At 38.7% G+C, this 27,565-nt stretch overlaps 1 protein-coding gene across 2 annotated transcripts in view; it reads right to left on the minus strand.

Moving 5' to 3' along the window:
* Positions 1-2,115: 2,115 nt before the first annotated feature.
* The window catches only part of THSD7A (thrombospondin type 1 domain containing 7A), a 269,637-nt gene continuing 244,187 nt past the window's right edge, over positions 2,116-27,565 (minus strand). For both annotated transcript variants that reach the window (XM_072412943.1, XM_072412942.1), the window contains 11 exons: positions 26,166-26,307; positions 24,860-24,975; positions 23,961-24,078; positions 21,421-21,566; positions 16,518-16,692; positions 15,042-15,215; positions 13,673-13,768; positions 11,854-11,936; positions 10,456-10,666; positions 10,263-10,350; positions 2,116-8,517 (listed from right to left, as the gene is read on the minus strand). In XM_072412943.1, the coding sequence (XP_072269044.1) occupies positions 8,433-8,517; positions 10,263-10,350; positions 10,456-10,666; positions 11,854-11,936; positions 13,673-13,768; positions 15,042-15,215; positions 16,518-16,692; positions 21,421-21,566; positions 23,961-24,078; positions 24,860-24,975; positions 26,166-26,307 (1,434 nt within the window). In that variant the 3' untranslated portion in view covers positions 2,116-8,432. The remainder of the gene's footprint in view (positions 8,518-10,262; positions 10,351-10,455; positions 10,667-11,853; positions 11,937-13,672; positions 13,769-15,041; positions 15,216-16,517; positions 16,693-21,420; positions 21,567-23,960; positions 24,079-24,859; positions 24,976-26,165; positions 26,308-27,565) is intronic.

Here is a 27,565-nt window from a genome sequence, read left to right on the forward strand (position 1 = left end):
TCAGAATCTTTTTTTCTAGATTTTCCTCCTTTAAAATTGGGTGCGTCTTATATTCCGGAGCGTCTTATACGGCGAAAAATACGGTATATATTTTTAATAAATATATATATCTTTGAGATGTTCAATATCTTTTTAGGTGTCTTAAATAAATCTCATTACGCTTTTGTAAATTTGGTTACATAAATACTGGGATTGGCATTCAGTTAAGGATTTGGAAATTCAAAATCTTTGTGCTTAAACTTCGGTTCTTGAATGGATAGTGCGAGAAGTGAAATAAGAACATAAATGGTTCAGGGATTGGGCTAGTAAGAAATAATAAACTATAAATGAGTAAAATTAATGCAAAGCCAATTTAGCTTCTATTTATAAATCTGGAGTGCAGACAATATTTTTCCCACATTCCCTTGCACATCAGGAATTGGTCTTCGACGAGATTCATTGCTTTTAATCTGCTATGTTTTCAGGCACTAGAAATAGAGGGTGAAGCTATGGGCTTTTGCAAAGTGTTATGATCAGCAGTGCCAATTGGTGCAATATTATTATTTGGGGTGTCTATGGGGGCAGCATTATGACATGTGGTGCCTGTGAGGGCAGTATTAAAATCTGGGATGCCTGTGTGGGCGGTGCTATGATCTGGGTGCCTGTGGGGGCAGTGTTATGATCTTGGGTGCCAGTTGTGGCAGGGTTATGATCTGGAGCAGTGGTCGCCAACCTGTGGTCCGTGAGAACATTTTGGAGGTCCACAGAAAAATGTGGACATATTTGCTTTTTTTATGTTTTATTAATAAAAAAACAAAAATACTTTTGTAATTCTTTTATTCGAATGACAATTTTCTCCTTTATTTTGCACTAAATTCACAAACTGTAGTAGAGATGGAAAAACAAGGGAGATGTCATTATTGTTTCCACCATTACAACAGTCACCCCGCTCTGCCAATACCAATTCTCATCCGCGTTTGCATTTGCAATTCATTAGTAATACCAAAGATATTGCAACTAATGATAATAGTAACAATAATAATACTTCACTTAACTGTGAGCTGATCAATGAATCAGAGTCTCCACAGTCCTTGTCAAGCACCATTAGGAAGATCATTATTTTACAAATGTATTTATCTTTTTTTTTTTAAATTCATATTAATGGTCCACGGGATTTAAAATAATGAATTTAGTGGTCTCCAAGGTCCAAAAGGTTGGCGACTGCTGATCTGGAGACCCTGTAGAGGCATTGTTATGAACTGGGGTACCTGTGGGGGCAGTGTTATGATCTGGGGTGCCTGTAGGGGCAGTGTTATAATTTGGGTTCCCTATGGGGGCAGTGTTATGATCTGGGGTACCTGTGAGGGCAGTGTTATGATCTGGGTTGCCTGTGGGGGCAGTTTTATGATCTGGGGTGCCTGTAGGGGCAGTGGTATAATCTGGGGTACCTATGGGGGCGGTTTTATGATCTGGGTTGCCTGTGGGGGCAGTGTTATGATCTAGGATGCCTGTGGGGGCAGTGTTATGATCTGGGGTGCCTGTGGGGCAGTGTTATGATCTGGGGTGCCTGTGGGGGCAGTGTTATGATCTGGGGTGCCTGTGGGGGCAGTGGGGGTGCCTGTGGGGGCAGTGTTATGATCTGGGGTGCCTGTGGGGTCAGTGTTATGATCTGGGGTGCCTGTGGGGGCAGTGTTATGATCTGGGGTTGCATCCGTTGGTCAGGCACAGGTTCTGCAATGTTATGTGGCCAAACTGTCTCCCTGTATATACGGAATGACCAGGTTTTTCCATCAATGGATTTTTCTTCCCTGATGGCATGGGCATATTCCAAGATGACAATGCCAGGGTTCATCGGGCTCAAACTGTGAGAGTGGTGTTGGGAGCATGAGACATCATTATCACACATGGATTGGCCACAAACCATTGACCTGAACCCCATTGAGAATCTTTGGGATGAGCTGACTACACAGCTCCGACTCTCCCATCACCAATATAAGGTCTTGCAAACTAATATAATATATAATAAACTAATCCAAGTGAATGCAATAATGTAAAGGGTGCATTTTTCTACCAGTCACTGTATGGGATTCCTGAAAATACAATATACTTTATAAAAAAACTCACAAAAAGTAAATATGTATTGATCTTTATTGCCAGCATTACTGTACATGAGTTATTTGCAAGTTACATGGATATAAAAAGGAAATTACACTTTCACTTGCCTTTGTATAAACTGAATGCCAAACACAACTTTATTTAAAACATGTTCTGTGATAAAAAAAAAGTACAAATAATAAAATAAAAGATTACATCATTTACAAATGAACAAAAAAATAAAGTAAACATTCTGTAGGCAGGAGGCGTCATACACTATGAAATACACATTCATGTAAATGAAAATAGGCAGAGGAAATCCTTCACCTCCCATGGAATTCGCCATAAACTGACATTTTATGTAGATTAGGGGGTATAACAGTAGATATAAAAAACACAAAATTAAGAATTTTGCTTGTTGTTTGATGTGTATATATTTCCAAATGTTTTTTTAGTTTTAAATAAACTAGGGAAGGTTTGGAACCTTTGCCAAGAGTAAACAATGGAAAGAACACCAAGCCAAAGGAGCAAAATCAACTTTAATACTTGATCATGTTAACTCAAGGGGCTCTATTTATAAATGATTCCCTTTTCCATTCCCTCATAAAACTTGTTTCCTATTCACTTCCTATTGTGACAGCTGTGCACTTTTGACATATAGCTACTAGGTGGCACAATGGGTTATTGTTTAATAGGAGACCTGTAGAGAGATACGACTATCGAATTCACCACCAGCAAATTTCAGAGAATTTGGCTGGGGGATCATTTATAAATAGAGCCCAAAATAGGCAATAGGGTTCAAAACATTCTCTCTTTATCAGGTCCTATGGTATTAAAATGCAGAATCATCAGAAGACATTATAGGATTGGTGATTAATTGGTGGTCATGCTGTCTCTCCAATGGGGATCCCCAAAAAAACACCAAAATGGTTGTTTTGTCTTAACAACATGATAACGAATTACCTGACCTAATACTTCCGGGTCCATGCGTTTCAATACCAGTAATTGATTCTCCACCAGGGAAGGTTTCAGTGAAGGTCTAAATAAGTGCTTTGATAATAGACTCCATAAAGTTTACTTTTACCCATTTGCTATTGGTTTGAAACTTTTTCTATTTTTCAGGTTGGGACCCCAGTTGGTGGGTTTATTGGGATTATTATATTTTATAATTATTACATAGGATTATTTAAAGAGCAACATCACCAGATCCTGTGCTCTCGAAGGACTTTTTTGACTTTTCAATACTCAAGTTTCAGCTGCTGGGGAGATTCACTCCATTTGTAGGTCAGAAAAAAAAGTCGTCACCTGAGCATGAAAAGTCCTGGTCACAACTGTTAAAAATGGGAATTAGAGGAGACATTTCCTTTTTTGAAGTTCAGGAAATATTAGGCTGATAGGACCCTTTTCTTACTCTATCCAAATAATATGGAGTTTATGTACAATTTATTTAATAAATTCTGCATTGTCCTTTTTTGTGAGAACTAAATATCTAAAGGGATTAGAAGAAATGTTTATTATTTCTGCCTAATTTTTAGATTCCTCCATTGTATTGGTGTTTAGACGTTGACCCGTTGTGCCACATTCATTAGTTATGCAGAAACACTTTACAACCCTAACAGTGAACTCCAGTAACACTGAAAATGAAAGTTATCAAGCGTAGTGCAAGCTACTTACATTTGAAGCATTTGAAATCCTCATCACCTTTGTCTTTGCTTTCTCTGTATGCAGCATGCTAGGCAAGGACTAAATGGTAGGTTGCTGCCTTCTAAAGTAAAATTCAAATATACCCCCTTGCACTTCTTGTGACATCATAAATGGGGTTTTAAAATACCAGGCGGCCAACAGAAGAAGACAAAGACAGATCCATAGATCTTTGGATCTAATCCACAAAGCTAAACTCCAGGAGGAAATTAAAAAAAGCTTCAGCCCACAGGGGCCCATTGCAGTCATGTTTTCAGTTGCGTGTATTACTGCAGTGCCTTTTAATACATAATTGGCAACTTTTTGTGGCTTAATTTGATTTTGATGCCCCCCAAGGCACTTGGTCACCACACATACATGGGTTTCAGCACACCACTGTGCACAGTGTAAAGCATCTGTGCCTTGTTATGTGGTGTAATAAAAAAGAAAAGATGTGTTTGGTGCATGCCATGATTTTTAGCATGTAATATTAGTCTGTTGTCCCATTTAAAATGAATAGGCCGGCATAACACAGCATACCTTTACATGTGGGGGTAATGATCTGCATGGGCTCTGCAATGGATTTCCAGTTGAAGAACTTTGGCTTTGCACAATGCTCTCAGTCTAGCCAAGTGAACGTACTCTCAAGGAGGGGAACATAGAACTCTCCTAAGTAGTCTGCTTTGTCCCATTGGTGGGCATTTAGGCAATTCGGTGACCAATCTGTATCGCCTAACCACACCAGGGAAGAGTAAGGGCATTGAGCTGTCCTGCACAGTCATCTGATTTACAACATGAGCTGCAACATTGAAAGCTACAGGAAAATTGGATTGGAAACATTTACGTTTTGGTGCTAACATCATATTATGTTTAGGTCTTTATCCCATTAATTAGGATGGGTTAAATCCATTTTAGTTCACATACAATACAAAATGCAGTTATGAGGATATCGTATATAGGTATACCCACCACATTTGGGGGCAGTTGTAAAAGCCGGGGGTGTAAGGTAGCACTAGTCTCAAAATTTGCACCCTTTAATAATTTTCTTGGGTTGTGTCCCCTTTCTTCCTCACACAGTTGTAGGGGCAAAGTCAATAAAGACCATGGTGGCCATTCATTGGTCAAGTGACTGAACATCAGAGGTAGCTTGGAGTCTATTTTACAATTTACAAAAGTGGCGGGCAATATATTAAAGGGACCCAACAAGGGATGCATGCAATATTAGGTGGAACTAATGCAACAGAAAACTTCCAGAGACTGCAGACATAGAACAGAAAACAGTCTGGGAAAGGATATGCAACAAGAGAGGGTTGGAGACTATTGGCATGCAATTTGTGATGTTGGAAACTGGGGACATGCTTCAGGAGAAAGTCATAGAATAGAGACAACTTTGTGTCCAATTGTGCTTCCACCTTTGAGCTCCCCACAACCCCCCACAAACCAGACTAACAATATTTTTATAGCTTGAGTAGGAAGACCCATCCAAATAGCAAACAATGATAGGCATTAATGGGTTGTTTGGTGATCCGGCATGGCGGACCATAAAAGACATCGTGGGACCATTGTACTATGTCTTGGTTTCCACTCAAGAGAATCACAGACATCCCAGACAATGACAGTCTTAAAAGCTTGACGTTTGGACACTGGGAAGTTATGAGTTTACTGGAAAAGATGGCTTCCCTTAAGGGTAAATCAACTCAAGCTATCAGAATACATCGATAGGACAAAGGTCGCCCATGGAATGGGTTGGATCTCAAAACCGCTTCTCAATTTCCACTTAGCAGGCCGAAAGATTTTTCAATGATTCTTGAATTAAAGACCAGAATGTTATCAATTACTAAAATATAAATAATAATAAAATTTATGAAGATTTTGTCGTTTTGAATACTTTTGAGTGTTTACTTTTGACATATGTAAACTCATGGAGCAATAGCAGGTAATTCCCCTTCGTAGCAATATTTGGCTCTTGTAATAAAAAAAGTGGTCATCATATCATTATCAAAAAGTCCTGGACCCATATACAGGCTTCCTTCGTACATTGTGCCTATCTATTTATGAACTGTACAGACACATTGCAAGAATACATCATTAAAATAAGTTAAGTATAAATAAGGTGGGAAGGATGGGTGGAGGGGTTGGTCATGAAGACAAAAGACACAAGTTCATCTAACTAGAAAACTGCTATTTTATGTACACGTCATTGACCCCAGTACAGAAACTCTACTCTCATCCTGGTTTTAAACACTTTTTTATTTCCCCTAAAGCAGAATTTTTATGCAAATACTCGGAAATTGCAAGTTATAAAACAGTGAGTGCTTGCAACCTTGGAAATTGGTGGCTGTTCCTGAAGGTCTTCCACTTGCTTTGCAAGCAGGATTCTCAATGACCTTTTGGCTTGATCTCTGCAGGCTACACAGCTCATTGCAGCTCAAAGATCTATGCCTTTTGCATCATTATCAATGATGGGACAGAGACCACCACTCCACAAAACAACGTGGCTCTACCTTTTGTTCTCATCTTATTCAAAACAGTATTCAAAAAGGCTTATATAAAGGCTTCCTAAGTATTAGGAGGGGATTGACCTGCCCTTCTAAATGCTAAATGTGCATGATAAAGATGATAAAACTGTGATATTCTGCAGAAATCCATGGTAATGTGGAAAATCCAGTGTCCTAGGGTTATTTCAGACCTGTGGTGAGCCACACTCTCAACCTCTCTCATTCAAGTGGAGGGTTTGTGAACCAATTTTTGCACTTGGCTGCAGCAGATGGCAGCGGGGAATCCAAAAGTGACATGTCGTCTTGCAGAATTTTGCAAATCTGGTTACCTGTGGTGCAGTTTGCCTCTCCCAGCCACACAGCAGTAGTTTGTTGTACATCCAAGAGCAGAAAACAAGAGTGTCTGAAAGGACCATTACAATGGTCGGATGTGGGCATGGGGAAGCCTTGGCAGTACTACCATGGGGATGGTAGGAAGGTTTGCAGTAGTATCACCATAGCAGCACTCATGTCTGATGGCTTCCCACAAATGTATCCATCCTGACAGCCATATACATCCAGAACATGCATGCAGCTTTTTGTACTTATGGTTACTTGATCCGGTAATGTCTTATTTAGATGGTGCCACATGGCCCAGAGATGGAGATGTGACTCTCAGACAACAAAAAAAAGTGGGACTTTCATGCTTAATCCATTGTTTCATTGAAGTTATTCCTCTATAGGAACTTGTATGTCGATCTGTTACTGTTTATGCTACCTTTGTGCATTTTTAAGTTACCTGCTTAACCTGCTTGATAAGAGGTAGGGGCAGGGCTTTTTTCTTAATTATCTCACCAGAACAGAGTTTTGGCACCTTTTTTCGACAGATTATAACTGTAAAGCCCTCATGAAAGTTTTCCTTACTCTCTTTTCCTCACATACCTCTCTATGGAGTGCTCTCTAAGGGAAAGGGGTCTGGCACAGTATCTGGAGGGGGGGGGGATGGACAGCGTCTGGACTCTGGAGGAGTAGCAAGATGTGAGTTCCGACACCCTTTTTTATAAAAAAAAAAAAAAAGCACTGGCTAGGGTATAATAAAGAAGTGAATGTAAACAAGGTATTGGAGGAAAAAACACTTGACAGAATGGTGATAAATCTGAAATGAAGCGGCACAGGGACAATAATATGTTCTCATGGACACCTTTAAACATCCAATTCCTTGAAAAGAAGGAAAAGAGTTCCTACCAGACATCCAGTGATGGAATAATTGCATATCGACCCTCATATCGTAGCACCACCCTTATCAACTCCATCTAATACTAAGAAACAGACTTTATAAGATTGAATATTGGTGATGCAAAAGGTAAGACAGTTTTGCAAATTTGTGTGCGTGCACAATCAAGAATTTGCAATTTCAGAGTATTTGCATTGAAAAAAAAGATGCTTTAAATGTCTACGTGGCGTTTCTAGCACAAGACACCATCCCTTATGAAAAGAGGCATTTTCTATGGCAATACTAGTTAAGTGCATATCATGCTGCACTAATATAGTGCAATTCTTGCCTTACATACAGCAAAAAAATGATGTAGGCAACGTTAGGAGAGTTAAAGTAAAAACATGGTCAAAATTTACAAGTGGGTACTTGGTCAGAGAGATTATAAAATACTGCATTACAGGACACTTTTTGTGTACCGTGGCATAGGAACTTTGGAGAGTGACCGGAATTGTGGTCCCATATTGTATCGTTGAAGTCAGATGGAATACGAATTTTGTAAACTATTAGAACACTGAACGTCTTTATATTGTACTATTTACAGCAAACCACAGGACACACGGGAGAATACCAGATGTTCGTTCGGTCGGCGGCAGATCATATGGCGCAAGTCTATAAGTATTGGTAAGAGAAGGTAAAGATGCCTGGTTTAGTTTTGTATTGGGCTTATTTTTTATTACAACGAGATGGTTTTCACGTCACAATCCATTCCTTGAGTTCAGGACTGTCCATTGAAGTCGCAGTGTGTGAACTGTGCTTCAGCTTCCGCCATATTGCTAACAATGTATCCTTTCATCATTTCATCCTTCATTAAAGACGTTCCTTTACTCTCTGAACATTGACTTTTTGTCCTTGTCTGTTCATTTCTGATACGTTAGAGATGGAATGTATAGTTTGCTTTTCCAGGATTTACACAACCAAATTTTTTTTTACATGTCCGCGTCTCCGTCGTAAGCCAAGGTTAGTGGTTTCAGACGATTGTTTTGCCTTCTTGGTGGTTTCTTTGGCTTCTTGCTACAAAAAAAAAGATAGAATGACTACTTAAAAATTAAATGTTCCAAATGTTTTTTTTTTTTAATTTACATTACAAAATTACATTTAAATACAAAAATACAGTCTCCTAAGATACATTTGCTTTTTATAAAAATAGTTTTATTGGATGATTTATTGAAAATCTCCAAGGCTGGAGAGGATACACTTTCATCAGTGAAGCTGGGTGATCCAAATAAATCTAGAATGGATATCCTATTTGTTAGCAAATGTTTTCAATCCTGGCCCAGATCCATTTCAGGTTGGCTGGATCACCCAGCTTCACTGATGAAACTGTATCCTCTCCAGCCTTGGAGAGCTTTAATATATCAGGTCCATTGGGTGGGATTTTGGGTTTCCTGCTACACTGCCGTTCCTCTATACCCAGGCACAATATACAGAAAGCTTTCAGACTAAACTCTGCCTATACTGGATTTCGAGTCTATACATTACTATTGAGCCCCAATGAAGCAGTTCTTTTAGCCCTGAAATGTGTTGGTTGTATTTATTGCCATTGGACAAAAAATTGTGGTCTCTTTTATAAAGTGGCCTGGCTATTCTTTCTTTATCAGTTTATTGGCTGGGATAGAGTTGCACACAAGCTATCTTATGCCAACAGACATTCAAAAAAGGCAGCAATTACCCTCTGATGCCTGTCCAGAGGATTAGATATAGAGGACTCTATATAGAAGATAAAGCCGGTGATAAGCTTGGAGGATTTTTAGGTGGTGCAGCTTTATACTCGATGAGGGTGAGCTAGGATGATGGGCAATCCATTTCTAGACTGTATCCACAGCTGATATTCTGAAAATTGTGAGTTTGCCTAGAGCAGTTTCTTTTTCAATAATTCAAAAATAATGTTTTTTTTATTGTCGTAAAAATGTTTTTGTTTTAATGAATATTCAATATATTGCTATCACCAAAGCCTTTGAGAATAACTATTATAGAAAGAATGAATTACAAGCTATATTCTTCATCCAATATGCCTGAAGTCATTTGCACCAATGTTTTTATAAAAAAATATAAATATACATTAATTTAATATAAAAAATATAAAAAAATTAACTCTATTTTTCAAATGCAAAGCAAACAGTCTAAATGTGAATTTCTCCATATAGAAGTGCAATCCAAATACAACGGCAAGCTGAAATCCCAAACCACTTACAAAAATGAATTTATATTGACATGCTGTTGATAACCTATATATATATTGAAGTGGAGCTATGGCTAAAAAATTGTGACCAGACAGCTTCTTTATTCCTTCTTCAATCAAAATAAACATATCTGTCTGATTGCATTTTTAAAAAATATTTCTTCTTCTTTTTTTCTGGGTTTACTGATCTTCAGCCATTTTAAGTGGTCAGGCCAGGATGATGTAATTCCCACACATGCAATTCAGGGTTAATTCAGTCCCAGTAGCCCCAGGGACATACCTGGTATAAAAGTACATTTTATTGTAGAAGTGATATCACCTGTTTCTTTATGCAATAAATACCTACCTGCTTACAAATGGTCACAGTAAAACTATAGTTCTGCTTTAAAAAAGAAAACTTAGAAGTCCCTATAGTCTGATTTGCAATGTAAGGATGGTCATTGCATTGCCAAATTGTAACCTACTGGTGACACTGTGGTAGCAGCTTAGGGTTAGGAATTTAAATGTTTTTTTTGAAAAAATGGAATGCAAAACATAAGCAATTTAACCTTCAGTTTTAAAAAAAGAAAAAACTTACCAGGCCAGATAGATCATTGAAACCACAAATAAGAGCAACACAAAGGCACCTGCTGCTACACCATAAACCCAGGTCTTCAGCTTCCCATCTAGAGAGAATGCATATTGGATTTTGGTTAGTACCAGTGCTTTGATATCACAATATCAAAGAGTAGAGAAGAAAATGTCTAAGTATGTAGGTGTCGTTCACCTACCTGATCCAAAAGGCTGCAGGAACCACGTCCTCCCACCATAGCCGTGACTGCTCGATGGCTGGGTAGGGTTGATGGCTCGACTTGTTTTTACATCCCCCTTCTTGTCATCGGAGGTGGGGATAATCACTACAGGGATGAGGGTGCACTGATCGAGGTTCCCATCTGAGGACATCACTTCGGTATAACCGTCTTCACAGCCGCAGAATCCCGTCTACAACAAAGGGGAAAAAGAGAGAGGCGTCATCTTTAAATTATTGTTTGATATTTAATCTGTATGGATAAAAAACTAAAAATTGATCTGCAAGAAAAAAAAAACCCATGCCCCACCAATTTTTGATTAATAGCCTTCTAAAATACCAACTAATAATTATAATTTTTTTTTAACGATTCAACATTTTTATCTAATAGGGATCTATTTATAAAGTGGGGAATCTAACATTCACTGAAACAATTCCTGGTAGAGAATTGAATGCTGAGACACATGGACCTGGAGGATTTTCCATCAGGGAATGTTTTTGGGAATGTCAGATTCACTATGTTAGAAATAGACTCCATAGTGTATAGTTAACATTAGATTGCTGGAGAACTGAGTTTAGTACTTGTATGAGCTACAAAGTCACATGACCCTCCTGCCCTCCCATAGAACATGGTATCAATATTTGGGGGTATTAATTAATTTATTGGTGAAATTTGTTTAAACTTTGTTGTTATCTCTGGTATTGGGACTATTCTCCTAACTTCATGTGCTATACCTGGGACAGAAATTAAGGGCAAATCTTTCCAATGGGATAGCAATTAAGACCTAATACAAGTTCCAACTCTTCTTCAATCTAATACAACCCTGCCTGTACCTCCTTTGGAGTGAATCTGTTTGATTTCTGTACCAGTAGCATGTCAGGAAAGGAGGCAAATACTTCCTTATAGGCATACAGGTAAAAAAAAACAATCAGGGGCATTTTGACCCTTCCTTAACTATTCAAACCATATAATTGGAGTTCTGCTCAAATACCAGAGATTGGACCATGATTGTTTTCTTTGGGTAAGGTTGCTTCATAACTTCATATTTTATTTCTATATTTGGCTCATATTAATTACATTTTTTTCTAATGTATTGTTTTATGACGTAAAAATGGAAACCACACGGGGAGCTCCTCCTGCTAGCAGGAGGCTAATAGGCGGAACATTTAGACAACAAGCAATCCAGCAATAAAGTAATTAGACAGTTTTGTAAGAATTGAGGTTTCTGCAGCGACAGAGACAAGCCATCCATCATATTTATGTGACAATTAGGAGGGAGCCATTCCTCAGGCGGGAGCTCTCTGTGTTTATCGTGATTTGGGAAATGTGGTGGAACTGCCATATAATGACATGCCATTTCCCACTGGTGTGGGCACTTACCTCCGTGCAGTAGGAGTGCTGCTGCGTGCACGGCCGATTACAAGTCCTTTCGTTTTCTGGTTTGAGAACTTCAAAACAGCCACCTGGATGGCAGAAGACAAAATATATATATTTTATGATTTTGTAGGAGGTAAAGCAAACTTTGTGTTTCTAGTCAGTGGCCCAGAAAACAATGGAACCAATGGATCAACATGGCAGCATTTTTAGAAGGAGATGGCACCAGATGCAGCGTACGGTCCTTTTTTATTGCAGCCTCATATAGTAGTCCAGCCTTCCCTTCAATTATCTGCCCTCCAGCCTTCCTCTCCTGGACTGAAATTGTTTACTCTGATATGAGGTCTGTCTATGAAATAACAAGACTGTTATAATATAATAATATATATATAATAACTGACTTTTATTTATTGATATAACAATGCTAATGTTTGTCTCCTTCAATATTCTCTCCATTCATAAAAGCCCAGATGTCGTCTTGTTTTCCATTGGTGGAAGGTGTGGAGCAGATCATGTTTTTTTTTTTATTCCTGTATCCATTGACACAAAGCATGTTTCTTTAATCACCAATTTCAATTTAGGAAAAAGAAAAAAGTCCCAATGTGCCAAATCTGGTGAATATGGAGGATGTTCCAGCGTAGTAATGTGTTTGTCGGTCACAGAAAGTGCTGTGTGAGAAGGAGCATTGTCCTGATAAAGAATGAAACCATTTCCCACATTTCTGCCATCTTTTCCTGACTCTTTCAATCTCAGCTTTGTCTTCCTTATAATAATGTTGGGTCACTGTTGTACCTTCTGGAACCCATTCTGCCAAAATGACGCCCTTCATGTCACAAAACATGATGAGCATGGCCGTGAATTTGGACTTTTTTGATTCTTGGTGATGAAGGTGTTTCCAGTGACTGTGGTTTTGTTTCAGGATCATACTGGAAGTTCCGAGATTCCTCAAGTGATAAAAATTGAAACCTTTATGAAAATGGTTCGGCTCCACATGAACTGGCTGCAGAATGTCAGCACAAATGTCCTTGTGGCTCTATTTTTGCTCTGGTGTGAAACTTTACAAAAAATCTCAAATTGACGCTTTGCTCAACTTTTATACTTCTCATGATTTCAGCACATGAAGGGAAGCAAGACGGCATGAAACGGTGAAAGACAACAAACTAAATGGCGGAAGGTGACGGCGTTTGTCATGTAGGTTTGGAGAAATTTACACATTCATGGCAAGAGATCAGAATCATCTCACTGCTTTGTTTAAGAGTTAGAAACACAATCTGATCATTTCATAGACAGAGCATGTACTTCGGAACCTGCAGCAATTTACATAGAGTCTGCCCCATTTGATTTCTGGAGGACCTCCATTCATTGGATTTTAGCTCCTTCAATCATGGAGACTCAGCCTTCAAATGGGCATTCCCTTGGGCAATATGCATGCAAAAGCACTCTGCATAGGAATGCCCACCCCTCCAGAATGACATCCACCTAATACGGTATTCTGGTTTTTGCATTACACTTCTGAAGAGGCAGCCAACTGCTTACATTGGGACTGAGGGCTCCTAAAGACAGAGAGCTCTATACGGCACCTGGTTGGCCCCTACCACCAGCGATGTGCTGCCTGGACTACATAGCACAAAGATCCTGTGACAATGTTACAGGGTCCATAAGTATATAATCATTTATTTTATGTATTAAAATGTTTGTTGATTAGGGGAACAAAGGAACCAGGTAGGGCAAAATGTTCTCTTTCATGAAATAACTAAAGTTTGCTTTGACTTTTGGTTGCTGTATTGTTTAAAAAAAGAAAGGTGAACAATTGGGAAATATTAACCTGTCACATTGAGCCCATCCGATCTCTGACACCAAACTGTCCGGGAAGATGCTTTCCATGGACCTGTTAACCATTTATATTCAAAGCACTGTCCATCTGTGCAGGAAGAAAGAGAGAGGAGAATGAATTTGTGTTGTTAATAGAGATTTTTGCTTTGTACGTACTAAGTTATATTTCAGTGTAAAACTTCAATGAATATAGTTACCAGCCACCCAAAATTTTAAAACTTTGGAGGTCATGTTAATTTATTGGTTGCCCATCAATGATGATGTCAACTAGGCTTGTGCTTGGCTTGGGGTCTGTGTCAAATTTACCCTGGATATTGGTCATTTGACCCAAAATGAATTAAGCCGAATATTGCCAATGTTTAGCAATTGGATTTGGCACCAAGGGCAATGATGTACTCGTCAACGTCTGCCATCTGGATTGGCCATATGCTATACCTGTCAATGTCATCATCCCCCAGATGAACTCCCTGAACCATTTGCTACACCTGTCAAGGCACCATATGCCATACTTATCAATGGTCGGCTACCATACTGAATCAACCCAAACATTGTGGTCAATATAGGCAAACTATTCACTAACTGAACAAAGGAAAGACTAAGACTAATCCTGAAATCGTGAAAACTGTCCAGAGAAATTCACACCCTACCCAAACAGAACCAATCCTAACCCTCTCAAGTTCTCCTAAGTCTTAAATGAGACATTTTTCTAGAGCTCAAACTGGATCTTCCTGGTCACATTTATTATATCACATACAAATATCTCTAATAACGGTCCTGAGTCTTCCAATTGTATGAATATTGTAATCGTATACTAGTTCCTTTATTTTTATTTAGAAAGATTGAAGTTGTCAAACAAACTTACTCTTTTTATGAGGAAGTAAGTAAACAGGTAGACAGTGGAGTAAAAGTTGATATAGTGTACTTGGACAGATGGTTAATATGCAAGTTAGGGTCGATAGGTTTAGAAAAGTCAATCTGTAAATGGATAGAGAACTGGCCTAAAGATCGCATCCAGAGAGTTGTAATTAATGATTCATACTCTGAATGGTCTGAGGTTATGTTAGGAGGCGCTCTCTGGGCTTACAATCCCAAGCGATATCTCACCGCAGGAGAGCGTGCGCAGCCTATTCCCTCCGGCGGCTGTGCTCGCTATAGCACTGGGGTTTCAGGATCAGTGCCCTGAGGGTTGCAGCATCCCTGTAGCTGGGGTTTTCCCTCGGCATCCTCTGCATTAGGCCGCGCAGCTGAGGGGAATTGGAGCTGTGTGCAGTTGATTAGCTGAGTGGTTCCTTATCAATGTTGAAGTGGTTGAACTTGATAGACCTATGTGTTTTTTCAACCTGACCTACTATGTAACTTACCATGGCAAGGTTTGGACTCTAACATTTGCTCTGGGCAGAGATGTTGGTTTTCCAGTTCTTGAATAATGACGGCCCTTGAGCGCACCTTAACACCTCCAAATCCAAGATCCTGGCTGTTGACACAGGTCAGCTGGCACAAACTCCACTCCGACCACTCATTCAAATAGCAGTCACCTAAAAGATAAGAATGGTATATTATAGTCCTGTAGAAAGCTATACAGTTGGCTATATATTTGTAGGATACAAATTCTCAAATGCCTATAGACATCTGGCTTTTGTTGCCTGGATTAGGTAATAATCTTTTCCCAGAGGAGTAGCTTGATATTTTCTTGCATTATTCAGAAAGATATTTGGTTTTTCCTCCCTCACTTGTTTTTAGGGTGACAGAATATAAAGCAACTGGAGTTCACCAGTACAGGAAGACCACACAGACGGCAATAAAAACCCTATAGAGGTGTATAGAGGAGTAAATCTACCAAAACAGCAGATATTTATATTTTTGGAGAGATCTCCCATTACTTTGTGACCCCCAATACTAAGAACCATACAAAAAATGGTGACTTAACAGGGGGTTTTATCCCTTCCTCATTGTATCTAAAACAAAAGATATATTTAGTCTGGATCTCAGGTTTAAAATGTAACACTCATGTGATCCCAAAATTCCGGATAGGGCCCAAAGATGTTCCAATAGACATTGGGTTTGATTTAGTAAAGCTCTCCAAAGCTGGAGAGGAAACACTTTCATCAGTGTAGCTGGGTGAGCCAGCAAACCTGGAATGGATCTGGTCCAGGATTCAAAACATTTGCTAGCAAATAGAAATTGACTTTGAACAAATCCATTCCAGGGTTGCTGAATCACCTAGTTACACTAATGAAAGTGTATCCTCTCCAGCCTTGGATAGCTTTATTAAATCAGACTCATTCTGAGAAGGTTGTATCATACATATCCCCTATTATTTTTTGAAGTTCCTGACTAGGTCACGTTAGCAAGGTGCCAGTAAATCCATCTGTAGTATGTTTTATCAGTTTCACAAAATACCTGGGGACAACCAACCCAATAACGTGCAAACCTCAACCAAGAAAATGATGCTCCTTGTTTTGGGCTTCTCCAGCAGTGGATAACATTTAGTGGTCAGAGGTTGGATGAGTTGCCCACATGGTGCAGATGACAAATTTATGTATGAACAAGTCAACATTCAGCTGAAGCCCCTGCCACCTATTATGGACCGAATGTTTGGACTCAGAATAGAAATTCTAACCCTTCTGTATTGTATTCAGAACTAAACCAAAATATAAGCTCTTCTGGGCAGGGTCCTCTCCTCTTTCTGTGTCACGGTATCTGTCTGTCATTTGCAACCCCTGTTTAATGTACAGCGCTGCATAATATGTTGGCGCTAAATAAATCCCGTATACTAATAATATAATTCTGGCTAGAGTTTAGCTTTATTTTGATTGGACGATGAGATCTCTACCTACCTGGACATGGAACAGTACAGGACTCCTCAAGTACAATGTTCTTATCACCATTGACAACAAGTTCAATGTCTCCACAGAACTCTTCATCCACCAATTTCCCTGAGTCTTCTGCAGTGCCATCATAAACCACACAGGACATGTTCCTGAATCTGGTGCCTTCTCCACACTGGGCATCCTGTTGAAGACAAAGTAAAGGTGTTACAGTTTTGTACAGATTCATTGTCTGCATTCACTGTCCTTGGTCTCGAATTGGAAAGGCTACAGTGAAAGCATTGGGTTTGCTGCCAACCAAATTGTACTTTTAGAAAGAACAGCCATATTTCCGGTGACTGGCGTACATTAAATGCTTTCCATGGGATTGTACTGGAAGAAGCCAAATTGTTCTCTGCTGTGAAGGTCTTTGCCTCCTATGCAAATGTAGAATGATCATTCACTGCTATCTCCCACTGTACAGCTATGCTTTGTGATCCTTTTCTGCTGCTCCTTGAAGATTCCCCAACCAGTTATCAGATAATTAAGGGACCAGCTCTGATATGAGGAAGCAAAGCCATGCCTTCACTAAAACGGCCTCCTCCATACAGAAGCACAGTATAAGGCAAGGCATGGCAAGTCAGGAGCAAAGTAGACAACATGGAGCCATGTAGACACACATTAGGGGTCTGTATCTGCCAAAGTGGACCCCTAATGTGCACCTGAACTTTTAAGGTAGAACTAAATTAAAGAAAAACATGAAGACTTGATATGTTATGGAGAATATTTAGAAATGGTAATTGTGCCTAAGTAGTACAATTTTTGTCTTGAATTCCTTCTTAAATATAGAAGTCCTGCCTGCCTGGTATGTTAGGGGGGCTTGGCACTCCTGCGCCTGCAGTCTCATGGTTGTATATCTGCAGTGTATTATATAAGGCACTGCTGGGCTCCTCACTGTTCTCCTTCTTTAGAGATTTTGACTTTAAAAGGCAAAAAACCCCTCAATCTACTTAAAAGTCCAAATTACTTATTTCTGTCCCTCTCTTATTAGATGACTTAATGCAAAATGTTTTTTAGATATCCTCAAGCCAAGTAACTTTTGCTGTGCTGTTACTTTAATATCCCACGGTGCTCTGGGAATCCTTTATCATATATCAAACAATTATTTGCAATATAAAGTTTGTTAACATATAGTAGGAAAATGATAAAACATCTTAAAAATGTATCAGTTATTAAATTGATGTAAAATTTTGACCACCAAGCTAATTATAACACTTTATAGTATAGGGGTTTTTTTTAGTTGTGATTTCTAGTTCCTATCCGGTGCAGAAGCTAAATGCAGATGGTGTTTAACCCCTTGTGGCTGCTTCCAACCTAACAAATACTGAATGTTCTGTAGCGGAATATAAATCTTTAAGACTATAGACTTCCTGGAAAGAAATGATTAAAGACATTTCACAGTCTCCAAGGTCTTTATTGAATTTTTTAGCACTTGTCTGGCATTTATTGAGCACAATATGAAGAAATAACTTGATAGAATTGTATGTCATCTGGAGCCGATGGGATTTCAAATGCCATTTCCAGATTGTATTACAATTTAATGCACACAGGCAAATGCTTTTACCTGCGAATCTAAGCAATGGCTCCTGTCTGTTATTCTAGAATCTGGAGGGAACGGTTTAATAATCACATGATTGCAGCCGACACATCTTTTAGCCACTTAAAGGGGTTTGCATCAGTCGGCTAAGTGTAGCATTTTATTGGAGAGTTGTCGTACTTGATATACATTATTCTTCATTGTGCTCTGCAGATGGAAGTGCTGTCATGGCGCAGTGATTGCAATCAGCCTCTGTGCATTATAGAAACATGGAATATGTGTGAAGGACCCAGAGAGGTCTGAAGGAGATCAATGAAGTGGGGCGTCTGATAAAAGCTGGGTATGTTTTTGTATTATTGGCATTCCATTGACACAAGAGAGTCGTCTTCAGAAACGGGAGTTGAAGTTGAATGTTTGCTTGTCTGGAAACAAGTACAAGCACAGCTGAATATTAAAACGAAAGCTAAACCTTAGAGTGGGAACTTTTCAGATACGTGCTATTGGACAAGCAATCTTTCCACCATTAAGGGTCAACCAACCCAAAAGTGATATTTATGTTACCAATGTAGCCTGGTGGCCACATCTTGGATTATGTATATATCCTGGAAAGCACCAAAGGATCAATTTCAGCTACTATTGTTAGGAAATACATTCAGCAGAGAGATAGGGAACAGTGCTGGTGTTCGAATTCGGGTAGACCTGACACGAAAAAAAAAGAGATTCGACGGTAAAAATTTGGATTAAAAAAAGTGTGTTAAAAAAAATAAAGACTAATGTTAAACTAATTTATTGAGTGTTTGTATTTATTTAACTAATTTTTTTTAAAGGTTATCCTCCAATGACAAGATATCTCTTACTCACACTTTTCAGCATAGTACCGGTAATATTATGATACATTTGTTACATTTTTCTTTTATCCACTGCAAGAAAAATTTAACAAATGGATCATATTACTGTGCTGGTAAGTGCCGGCCAGCATCTTCTCAATGATTGCAACAGAGTCTACAATCATTGAGAAGATCATAGCAGAACTGCAGAGTTCATCTGCAGCTCAGTTCCCACAGTCACAGCTGTGACTGCAGGCGATCCCCGGGCACTAGAGGTTTATTGGGGACAAGCTTCCCCATTCATCACATCTAGTGCCCTGTGTTCTTGGACAGAGAAACTTTATCCAAGAACATAAACAACTAGTAAAGTAAAGGGCTGCAAGAGCAATCTGATTGCTCTTGCAGCCCTTAATAGTCCCTAAAAATAACCCGAATTCTCCCACCTTTGACTTCAATGGTGTTCGAATTCGGCATTCGATTACCTGAACAATATCTCACTATTCGATCGAATAGCTGTCGGAACGAATAGTAAGATATTTGACCAACAATAATAGGGAACCCCTCATAATGGGCACGACATGTTAAGATGTGAGGAATGCTGAGATCTCCTCATTACAGTACCTGGGAGGTAGGTAAAATAATGGGGATTTACCTCTCCAGCATCTACCAAATACTGATCCATCAGTTCTGGGTGCAATGGCACATTCAAGTGGACCTGAGCTCAAAAAGTGAAATTTGTTATGTTATAGGGAACCACTAGTAATGATAATTGTCCCTATGCAGTACATATAAAGCTTTTGTCTAGAAAAAAGTTCAGTGATCTTCCTGATATATAAGAATGCTTATGCTCTCCTCGGATTACAACCCCTTAGCTGTATTTCTGCACTCTAAGACACTGATAGTCTCAGGAGATTTGGAGTGATATTTGTCATTACTGTGCTGCTCACTTTTCACCTTGCTGGAGTTTTCTGATCTGTAAACATTTTATTTTGTATGTATTACCTACAGAAATAATTTTATGTATTGATTTCTTAGTTTTTTAAGTGATTTTATCAAGTTTCTGTATGTAAACCCAAAATATTGACTGAGATAAATCTTATAGCAAGACAATTAGTTTTTAAAAAGTGAGACCTGATCAGTAAAACTGTATTCAGGAAATAAAAGGGAGCAAGTCCAGCATATGAAATTAAAAATTAGTAATGCCTTGTACACCTGTATAGGAATTTTTTAACAATATTATTTATATTTCAGGGAGAGCATAGTGTGTTTTCGGTGAGCACATATTTCAATATTTCAAGGATTACCTTTCTGTAATTGTTATTTTAAATGTGCTCATGTCAAGAGATTTGTAGATTGGCCACTAGAGGGAGCGCTTACTCACCACTTATACATTATATTTCTCCTAAAGCGGAACTCAACCTAAAAATGTAAAAACCGGAAGCAGCTGGGTTGTTTATTACAGAAGGCACAGGGAATGTTTCTTCTTTAATAAAACAAACTAATCTGCCTGTCTAGAATTATTTTACTAAATTCCCTGCTCTATCATTAGCGCAGGCATCTTTGCTCGGTCCTTTTCCAGATTCAGGATAGTCAGCCACTTGGATTGGCCAGGCCAAAATTACATATTGCATGTGCAAGGGATTTTATGTATACCGTGATAGTTGGATACCTACCTACATACCCAGTAACATAGTTACAGTCAGGTTGAAAAAAGATATAAGTTCATTAAGTTTAACTACTAGGGAAATAAACATACCTCAGATATAAAACTCTATGGAAATAGTTGGTCCAGAGGAAGGCAAAAAAAAACCGTGGTACAATTTGCTCCAAGAGGGAAAAAAAATTCCTTCCTGATTCCGTAAGGCAATCGGATGTTAACTGGATCAGCAGTCTCTGTTACCTTTACTTTAAATCTGAATTCCCCAGTTATATTCTGTGCTTCTAGAAGTCATCCAGCTTTTTCCTGAAGCAATCTATAGTAGTTGCTGAAACTACTTCCTGAGGGAGCCGATTCCACATTTTCACAGACCTTACAGTGAAGAATTCCTTCCTTATCCGGAGCCTAAAGTTCTTTTCCTCCAGACGCCAAGAGCGCCCCCTTGTGCTTTGTAATGACGTTACAGTGAATAATGGGAAAGAGAGTTCTCTATATGGACTGTTTATATATTTATACAGGGTGATCATATCCCCCCTTATACATCTCTTGTCAAGGGAGAATAGATTCAGTTCAGCTAATCTCTCCTCATAGCTGAGCTCCTCCATTCCTTTTATTAGTTTAGTTGCCCTTCTCTGCACTCTCTCCAATTACACAATGTCCCAAAACTGGACTGCATATTCCAGATGTGGTCTGACCAATGCTTTGTACAGGGACAGGATTATGTCTCCATCTCTGCTGTCTATTCCTCTTTTAATACAATAAAGTACTTTACTAGCTTTAAAGATTGCATACTCTCCACTCTCAGTGTACATGATAGAGATGAATGCGAACAGACAAGTAAGTTTAATTTACCTCCACAGCGCACTGCGACCAGCGTCCATATTGCCATCGGTAGCACGGCTTTACCGGACAAGGTTTAGACTGCTCAATGTGGGAAGGACAAGGCCGCCCATCCCCCTGGGAAGGCTGGATAATGGTTCTCCTCCGCATCATTTTCCCTGCAATGAGAAATGTTTCAGCCATTAGAATTCCGAAAAATAACAAGTTTTTAATAATTAAATAAGTCAAAGCAAAATGCTGAAAATAGTCAGCACAATAGATGATCAAACTGCAAGTCCTTGGCTGAGTTCCTAGTTAAGGCTTTGCAGCTCTATATATTGAAGAACCAAGTGACAATCATCTTCTTCCATCAATATTTTACACTTTCCTAATATATATAGGTGTATTTGCTCCTTTTTAGTATAGTAATGCTCAGATTCCATATATATGATGTAGTGGGTTGCTTTGTTTAACTTATCTTTGTTCACTTACAAGAGATAAGTGAAAGTGAGAATTTTTATTTTCCCAACAAATTAGCAAAAATCTGGAGATTTTTTTTACCTATTTTGGGGAAATACAATAAAGTCAATGTGGTAAAAGTGATGCAGCATGCTGGATTGCTGAATGACATGGTGGAACACCTGCAACTGGTGCTAGATTTTCACCATAAACGTTGGATTACTAACTGGTTCCATGTCATTGTACCTAGATGTTATATTATTTATTACATAAAATAAACTTTCAGGGCACAGCTGTGTAGGTATGTCTCCCCTTTTCGCCTCCCATTTTTCTGCTCCCATAAAACACAATTCTTTTATTCTACAACCTTACTGCTTCCTCCTCTCTACACTGACTCTTATAGAGCAAAGAAGGTGTTGGTGCCATGGCTGTGCTTTCATATTATGCTCTGAAACTATTCTGATACTCTATTGTATCTGGTTGGAAAATGACTGAGTATAAGATGATTTTTGACATTATAAAGCAGCGGTCACCAACCTTTCGGACCTCAGGGACCATTAAATTCATCACTTTTAAATCCCGCGGACCATTAATATTAATTTTTTTTAAAAAACATAAATGCATTTGTAAAATAATGATCTTCCTAATGGTGCCTGACAAGGACTGTGGAGATTCCGATTCATTGATCAGCTCACTGTTAAGTATTACTATTGTTACTATTATCATTAGTTGCATTATCTTTTACTAAAGAAATACAAAATATTTGTTTGCTTTTTCTGATTATGAGTTTATTTAATTGGAATCTAAAACCAAACAAGAAATGATAGTTATCAAAGTCAAACTATTTGATGCCATTAAATATAACAGTTATTGAAAATACACAGGTAAGGTCATACTTACCTAAAAGAGCATCTGAGAAATAAACAAATAAAATAAAACAATGGGATGAGAATCGGTATTGGCGGAGAGGGGCGACTGTTGTAATGGTGGCAAGAATACTGAAGCGTGCGGCTTGGCAACAGTTGCCCCATACAACTTAAGACTACACTGACATCTCCCTTGTTTTTCCGCCTCTAATACAGTTAATGAATTCAGTGCAAAATAAAGGCGAAAATTGTCATTTAGAATATAAGAATTAATTAGATTATTAATTTTGTTTTTTATTAATAAAACATAAAAATTGCAAATAATGTCCAAATTTTTCTGTGGACCACCAAAATGTTTTCATGGAGCACCAGTAATCCACGGACCACAGGTTGGCGACCACTGTTATAAAGCACTCTTTGGGGAAATACGTACACAGTCAAACAATTGGCAACCACATCCAAATAAAAAAGCTTGTTATGGTGATATGCACTAGTGAAAAGCTTTTATTTTGAGATACAATTGATTCATGTAATGAACCTGATTGATAACACATGAATAGATTTATGGAATGCTGCTAACTTAGTGTCCTTCTGATGAAGCCTATGGGTGAAACGTGTCAAGTACCTTTAAAAACAAACTAAACAACATCATTGCAGTACCCTAGTCATTCATTGATAAATTGTTTGTCAATGTTTTAGGAGAAAATTAATAAATTGTAAATGGTTTTATTATCTTAATTGTGAGTGTTACAATTATGCACCATAAAAATCCTCGCGCGGAGGATGAGGTGTAACCTATAATACACCCCCAGTGAACCAGTATGATATAATGACTCCTATAACTGACAAATATGCACCAAGAAGACAAGGGGTGGTAAATGACCTTCCATGGCAGAGGTGCCAATCTCTGTTATTCCAGAGTGGCATTTCTCAACCATGGACCTCTTATGATTCCTCCGGAGGTTGCTAGGGGTTCCTTATCCCATGATCAATTTTTGCCTCTTGGTTCAAGTTACCAGATTCCAATGATCTTTCTGGTTGCCTTCCCAATAGCCAGCAATGTAAGAGGAAATCTTCTCACTGACCACCACACTAATATAGTGTGATCCGTGGATATAGGAATTAAATGAGGGGCTCCCAGTAGACTTGACAGTTATTTCAAGGGTTCCCCCATGTTATAAAGGCCAAGAAACAGAGGAAGAGCTCCAATAGGTTTCATATTGTGCAAATCCTAACATTATTACCAACCTGCCAATCCACAGCTTTGTGAGCATGCCGACCATGCCGACCAGTCAGAGAGTTGACAATTAACGGGACATTCAACCACGCAGGAGATATTCATCTGCCATGTCTTCTCCAGACCCAACTAGAAAGAAAATTAGGAATGAATAAAAAGCAACAGCAGCCAAAAAGCTAAATAGACAAGTGGAACAGGTATGGCATGTATAACCTACCAAGAATAAAAGGAATAAACACAATGTACATAGCATGTCCTGAAAGAGGAACAAGCCAGGACCTGTCATTCACCAGGTAGATGTACTGATCCAAACTGATATAGGCGACCTTTACTGGGAGAAATATGTACCCTGATATGGCTTATCATCTGGCTTACCATATTTTTGCAATAAAAATCAATGTTTCACCCCAAATTGTTAGGACCATACTTTTGTACTGACTTGGTAAGCACGCTGGGGAACTTTTTAGTACTTCTCAGTATTTTTTGCCAGTTTCACCCTATATGTACACACACTATCGCCTGGGTGTAAATCTAGGATGTGTACACTGTCCTCTGATTTAGTTTAATGACCCACTATGGCAGATCACTAAACAGCTGAGAAGGGATGACTGTTGTAAGATTCTGAAGGAGAGGATGCAGCAGGGTGTCTCCTACTCGTCCTCCCCCCTCCCATCTCTATACAACTGCACAGTGCTGAGCCTACTGGAAACAATGAAGAAACATTGTTTACCGCGAGAGAAATTTAGAGTCTGTACGCAGTTTTACTTATTCTAGGTACAGCAACTCTCTTCTACAAAGCAGTAGTGTGATATGGCCATTGGAAATGGCAACATTATAAAATAATATATTGATTATTGTTCTCCTCAGGTGATTCTGGGATATTTCATTCATGTTATAAGCAAACACTTACCTCCTCACAGAACTTCAGATCGACTGATTTGCCATCGCTCCGCACGCAGTCCAACATTCGTGTTTTGATGCCGTTCCCGCAGACTGCTTTATCGCTGAGCTGACACGTGCTCCAATCTACAGACAGGACATATTGGGTTCATTAGTACATACAGGAGACAATCTGTTGGCTGAACAGTGTAGAATTTTCCTACAATTTACTATTTATATACTATATTTTATTGATTGGGCCTTTTCATTGATATTGATATTTCATTGAATAAGCCATTTGTTCAAACTCTCCAAGAATGGAGAAGATAGACTATAATGCGAGAACCCCGGGGATCCAGCAAACCTGGACTGGATCTGGTCCAGGATTAACAACATTTGCCAAATAATAGAAAATGATTTTAAAAAATCCATTCCAGATTTGCTGGACCTTCCAGGTTCTCCCATGATAGTCTATCTTCTCACTTCACTTTGCTTTATGGAGAGATATTCAAAGATCACAAAGATAGAGAACATGTTGGGTTCTTTAAAATTGTCCATGTCCCCAATGTGGATATGCTCACTCTCTCTTTGACCTTGAGAACATTGTAAGCAAGAATAAAGGTGGTAGGAAATCTAAAACTTTAGTGCTGGCACCAGACGAATTGAGGGTAAAGATTTTGATGAGATCATCCATTTGAAAAAAATTATTCCTATTTCCTATTGGGTCAAGAAAAGAAATCAAGGGGAAGTCAACCGAATTGGGTAGAGATCCAGACCAGGCCAGCAAAATATTTGAGTGAACCAATTGCTGGGACTACATCACTACAGGCTTGTAAATTAGTTCTATATAGTCGCTGTCAGAAGATTTTAAAGACCTCTGTGCCAACCTACTGTCCTTCTCCCCAACCATTGACTTTTTTGATAATTTGGGCTGCTTCTAGCTTTCAGCATGAGCTAAAGCCTCAATCCTACATAAAGTCTTCTCTTCTCCAAATCCTACAACTGCTTATACCAGATGCTGGTGTGGTCCGAGGAGAAGCTGGCATGGGCAAGTTAAAAGTTTCAAAGGGTAAAGCAACGGTAGAACAAATATTCCCCCAACTGGTTTCTCTGAAATTTGCTGGTGGTAAATTCTATGGTTGTTTTTTTCCCAATAAAACAATGGCTTGTTCTGCCACCTAGTAGCCAATCACAAAAATGAAATGATTAGGAAAGAAACTAAAGAGTAATTTACAAATAGGGCCCATAAGGAATTTTTCATAAATTATTTGGCGGCAAATTCCCGGCAAATGCAGAAAATTTTTGCTAATTACCCCATCCAGTTTTAGACCACCTACCTGTCACATTGTATTCGTAATGGAAGCAATTCTTATTTAGCGTACACGGCTCCGTCTCGGCGGCGATATGACAACCCTTGCCTTCCTCGGCCTGTCTGATGGGGACTGCTGACCGCTCACGAATGCCGGTTCCGTCACAAGGCTGTAAAACAATAATTGTAAATGATGATGAATAACACTAAGAGGATATTTCAAGAGAAAAAGAAAAATTGTGGGCAAGGCGGAAAGGCTTTCCCTATATTAAAAGCTTCGTACCGAGTCTGCAAACACACAATTGCACATTAGACAAGCAAATTAAACAAACAACATCCTCAGACTCAAGCCGAGAATTAAAGCGCTAAACATGTCATTACCAAGAACGCGGCGCCATTTGCATGATAATGAGCCTCTTCCAGACATAATGACGGCATTTAGGCAAGTTAGCAACTTAATTATAATATTTAAATGAGGGGAAATGATCATTTTTTTCCACTGTTCTTTTTGTTTGAGTTCTTTGTGCTGCTTAAAGGTTCACTAACACATAGTGCGGAAATACTATTGGTGGAGCTCTAGAAAAAAAAATTAAACTTATATTATTGTTCTACGTATCCATTCCTTTCCATTGCTTTATTCAAAAGTAAAAATGATTGTAGACAATAAATTCCATAATATTACATCATGCAAAAACTTGCTGGGGTTTATTAATCAATGTTTCACCCAACATTTATCCAAAATTTACACCAATTTGCAATTTTCACACTGTGTGCAATTAGATCAATCAAATTTTACAATATTTTTAGGCTGTACACGTTAGACATTCGTTGTTGGAAAGGATTTTTTATGAAACAAAAGACTGTTCGATGCATGTATGAGCACTGTACATACAGCCAATTTGCTCTATGGAGAGGGGAGGGGGGAGAATGAACAAGCGGCACCCCGCTGTACTCTCTCCTCTTCACTTGCATTGTGGTCATTCATCTTTCGTCGTTCATGGATCTGCCAGGACGGATTCTTGAACAATGATGGATGACCACAGTACACACGTCGGATTCTCATCTAATACTAGCTCTGAGTCCATAATTGGAAGAGAATCATTTGATGTGTGTACATAGCCTCACTAAATCCAATGTATACATTTTGGGTAAAAGTTGGCTGACTCTTTTAAAATTATAATTTATTATAACTTTATATATTTAAAAAATATTTATATAGACCCTAAAGAGTTTTTTGATATGTTTTTGTCAACTAGTTTCTTATAAACTGATGATGTGTACAGCAGGAGCTGCATTTTTGGGTCCCTGACTCATCGGGAAAGGGGTCTTTGATGGATACCAGTTCCAGTTTTGGATCTTCTACCCACTCAAGCTGCTGTGTCATTGATGAAGATGAGCTGTGCTTTGTGTAGTACTGTTTGTGGACTT

Source organism: Pyxicephalus adspersus, chromosome 5 (genome assembly GCF_032062135.1).
Source record: "Pyxicephalus adspersus chromosome 5, UCB_Pads_2.0, whole genome shotgun sequence".
Classification (NCBI taxonomy): Eukaryota; Metazoa; Chordata; class Amphibia; order Anura; family Pyxicephalidae; genus Pyxicephalus; species Pyxicephalus adspersus.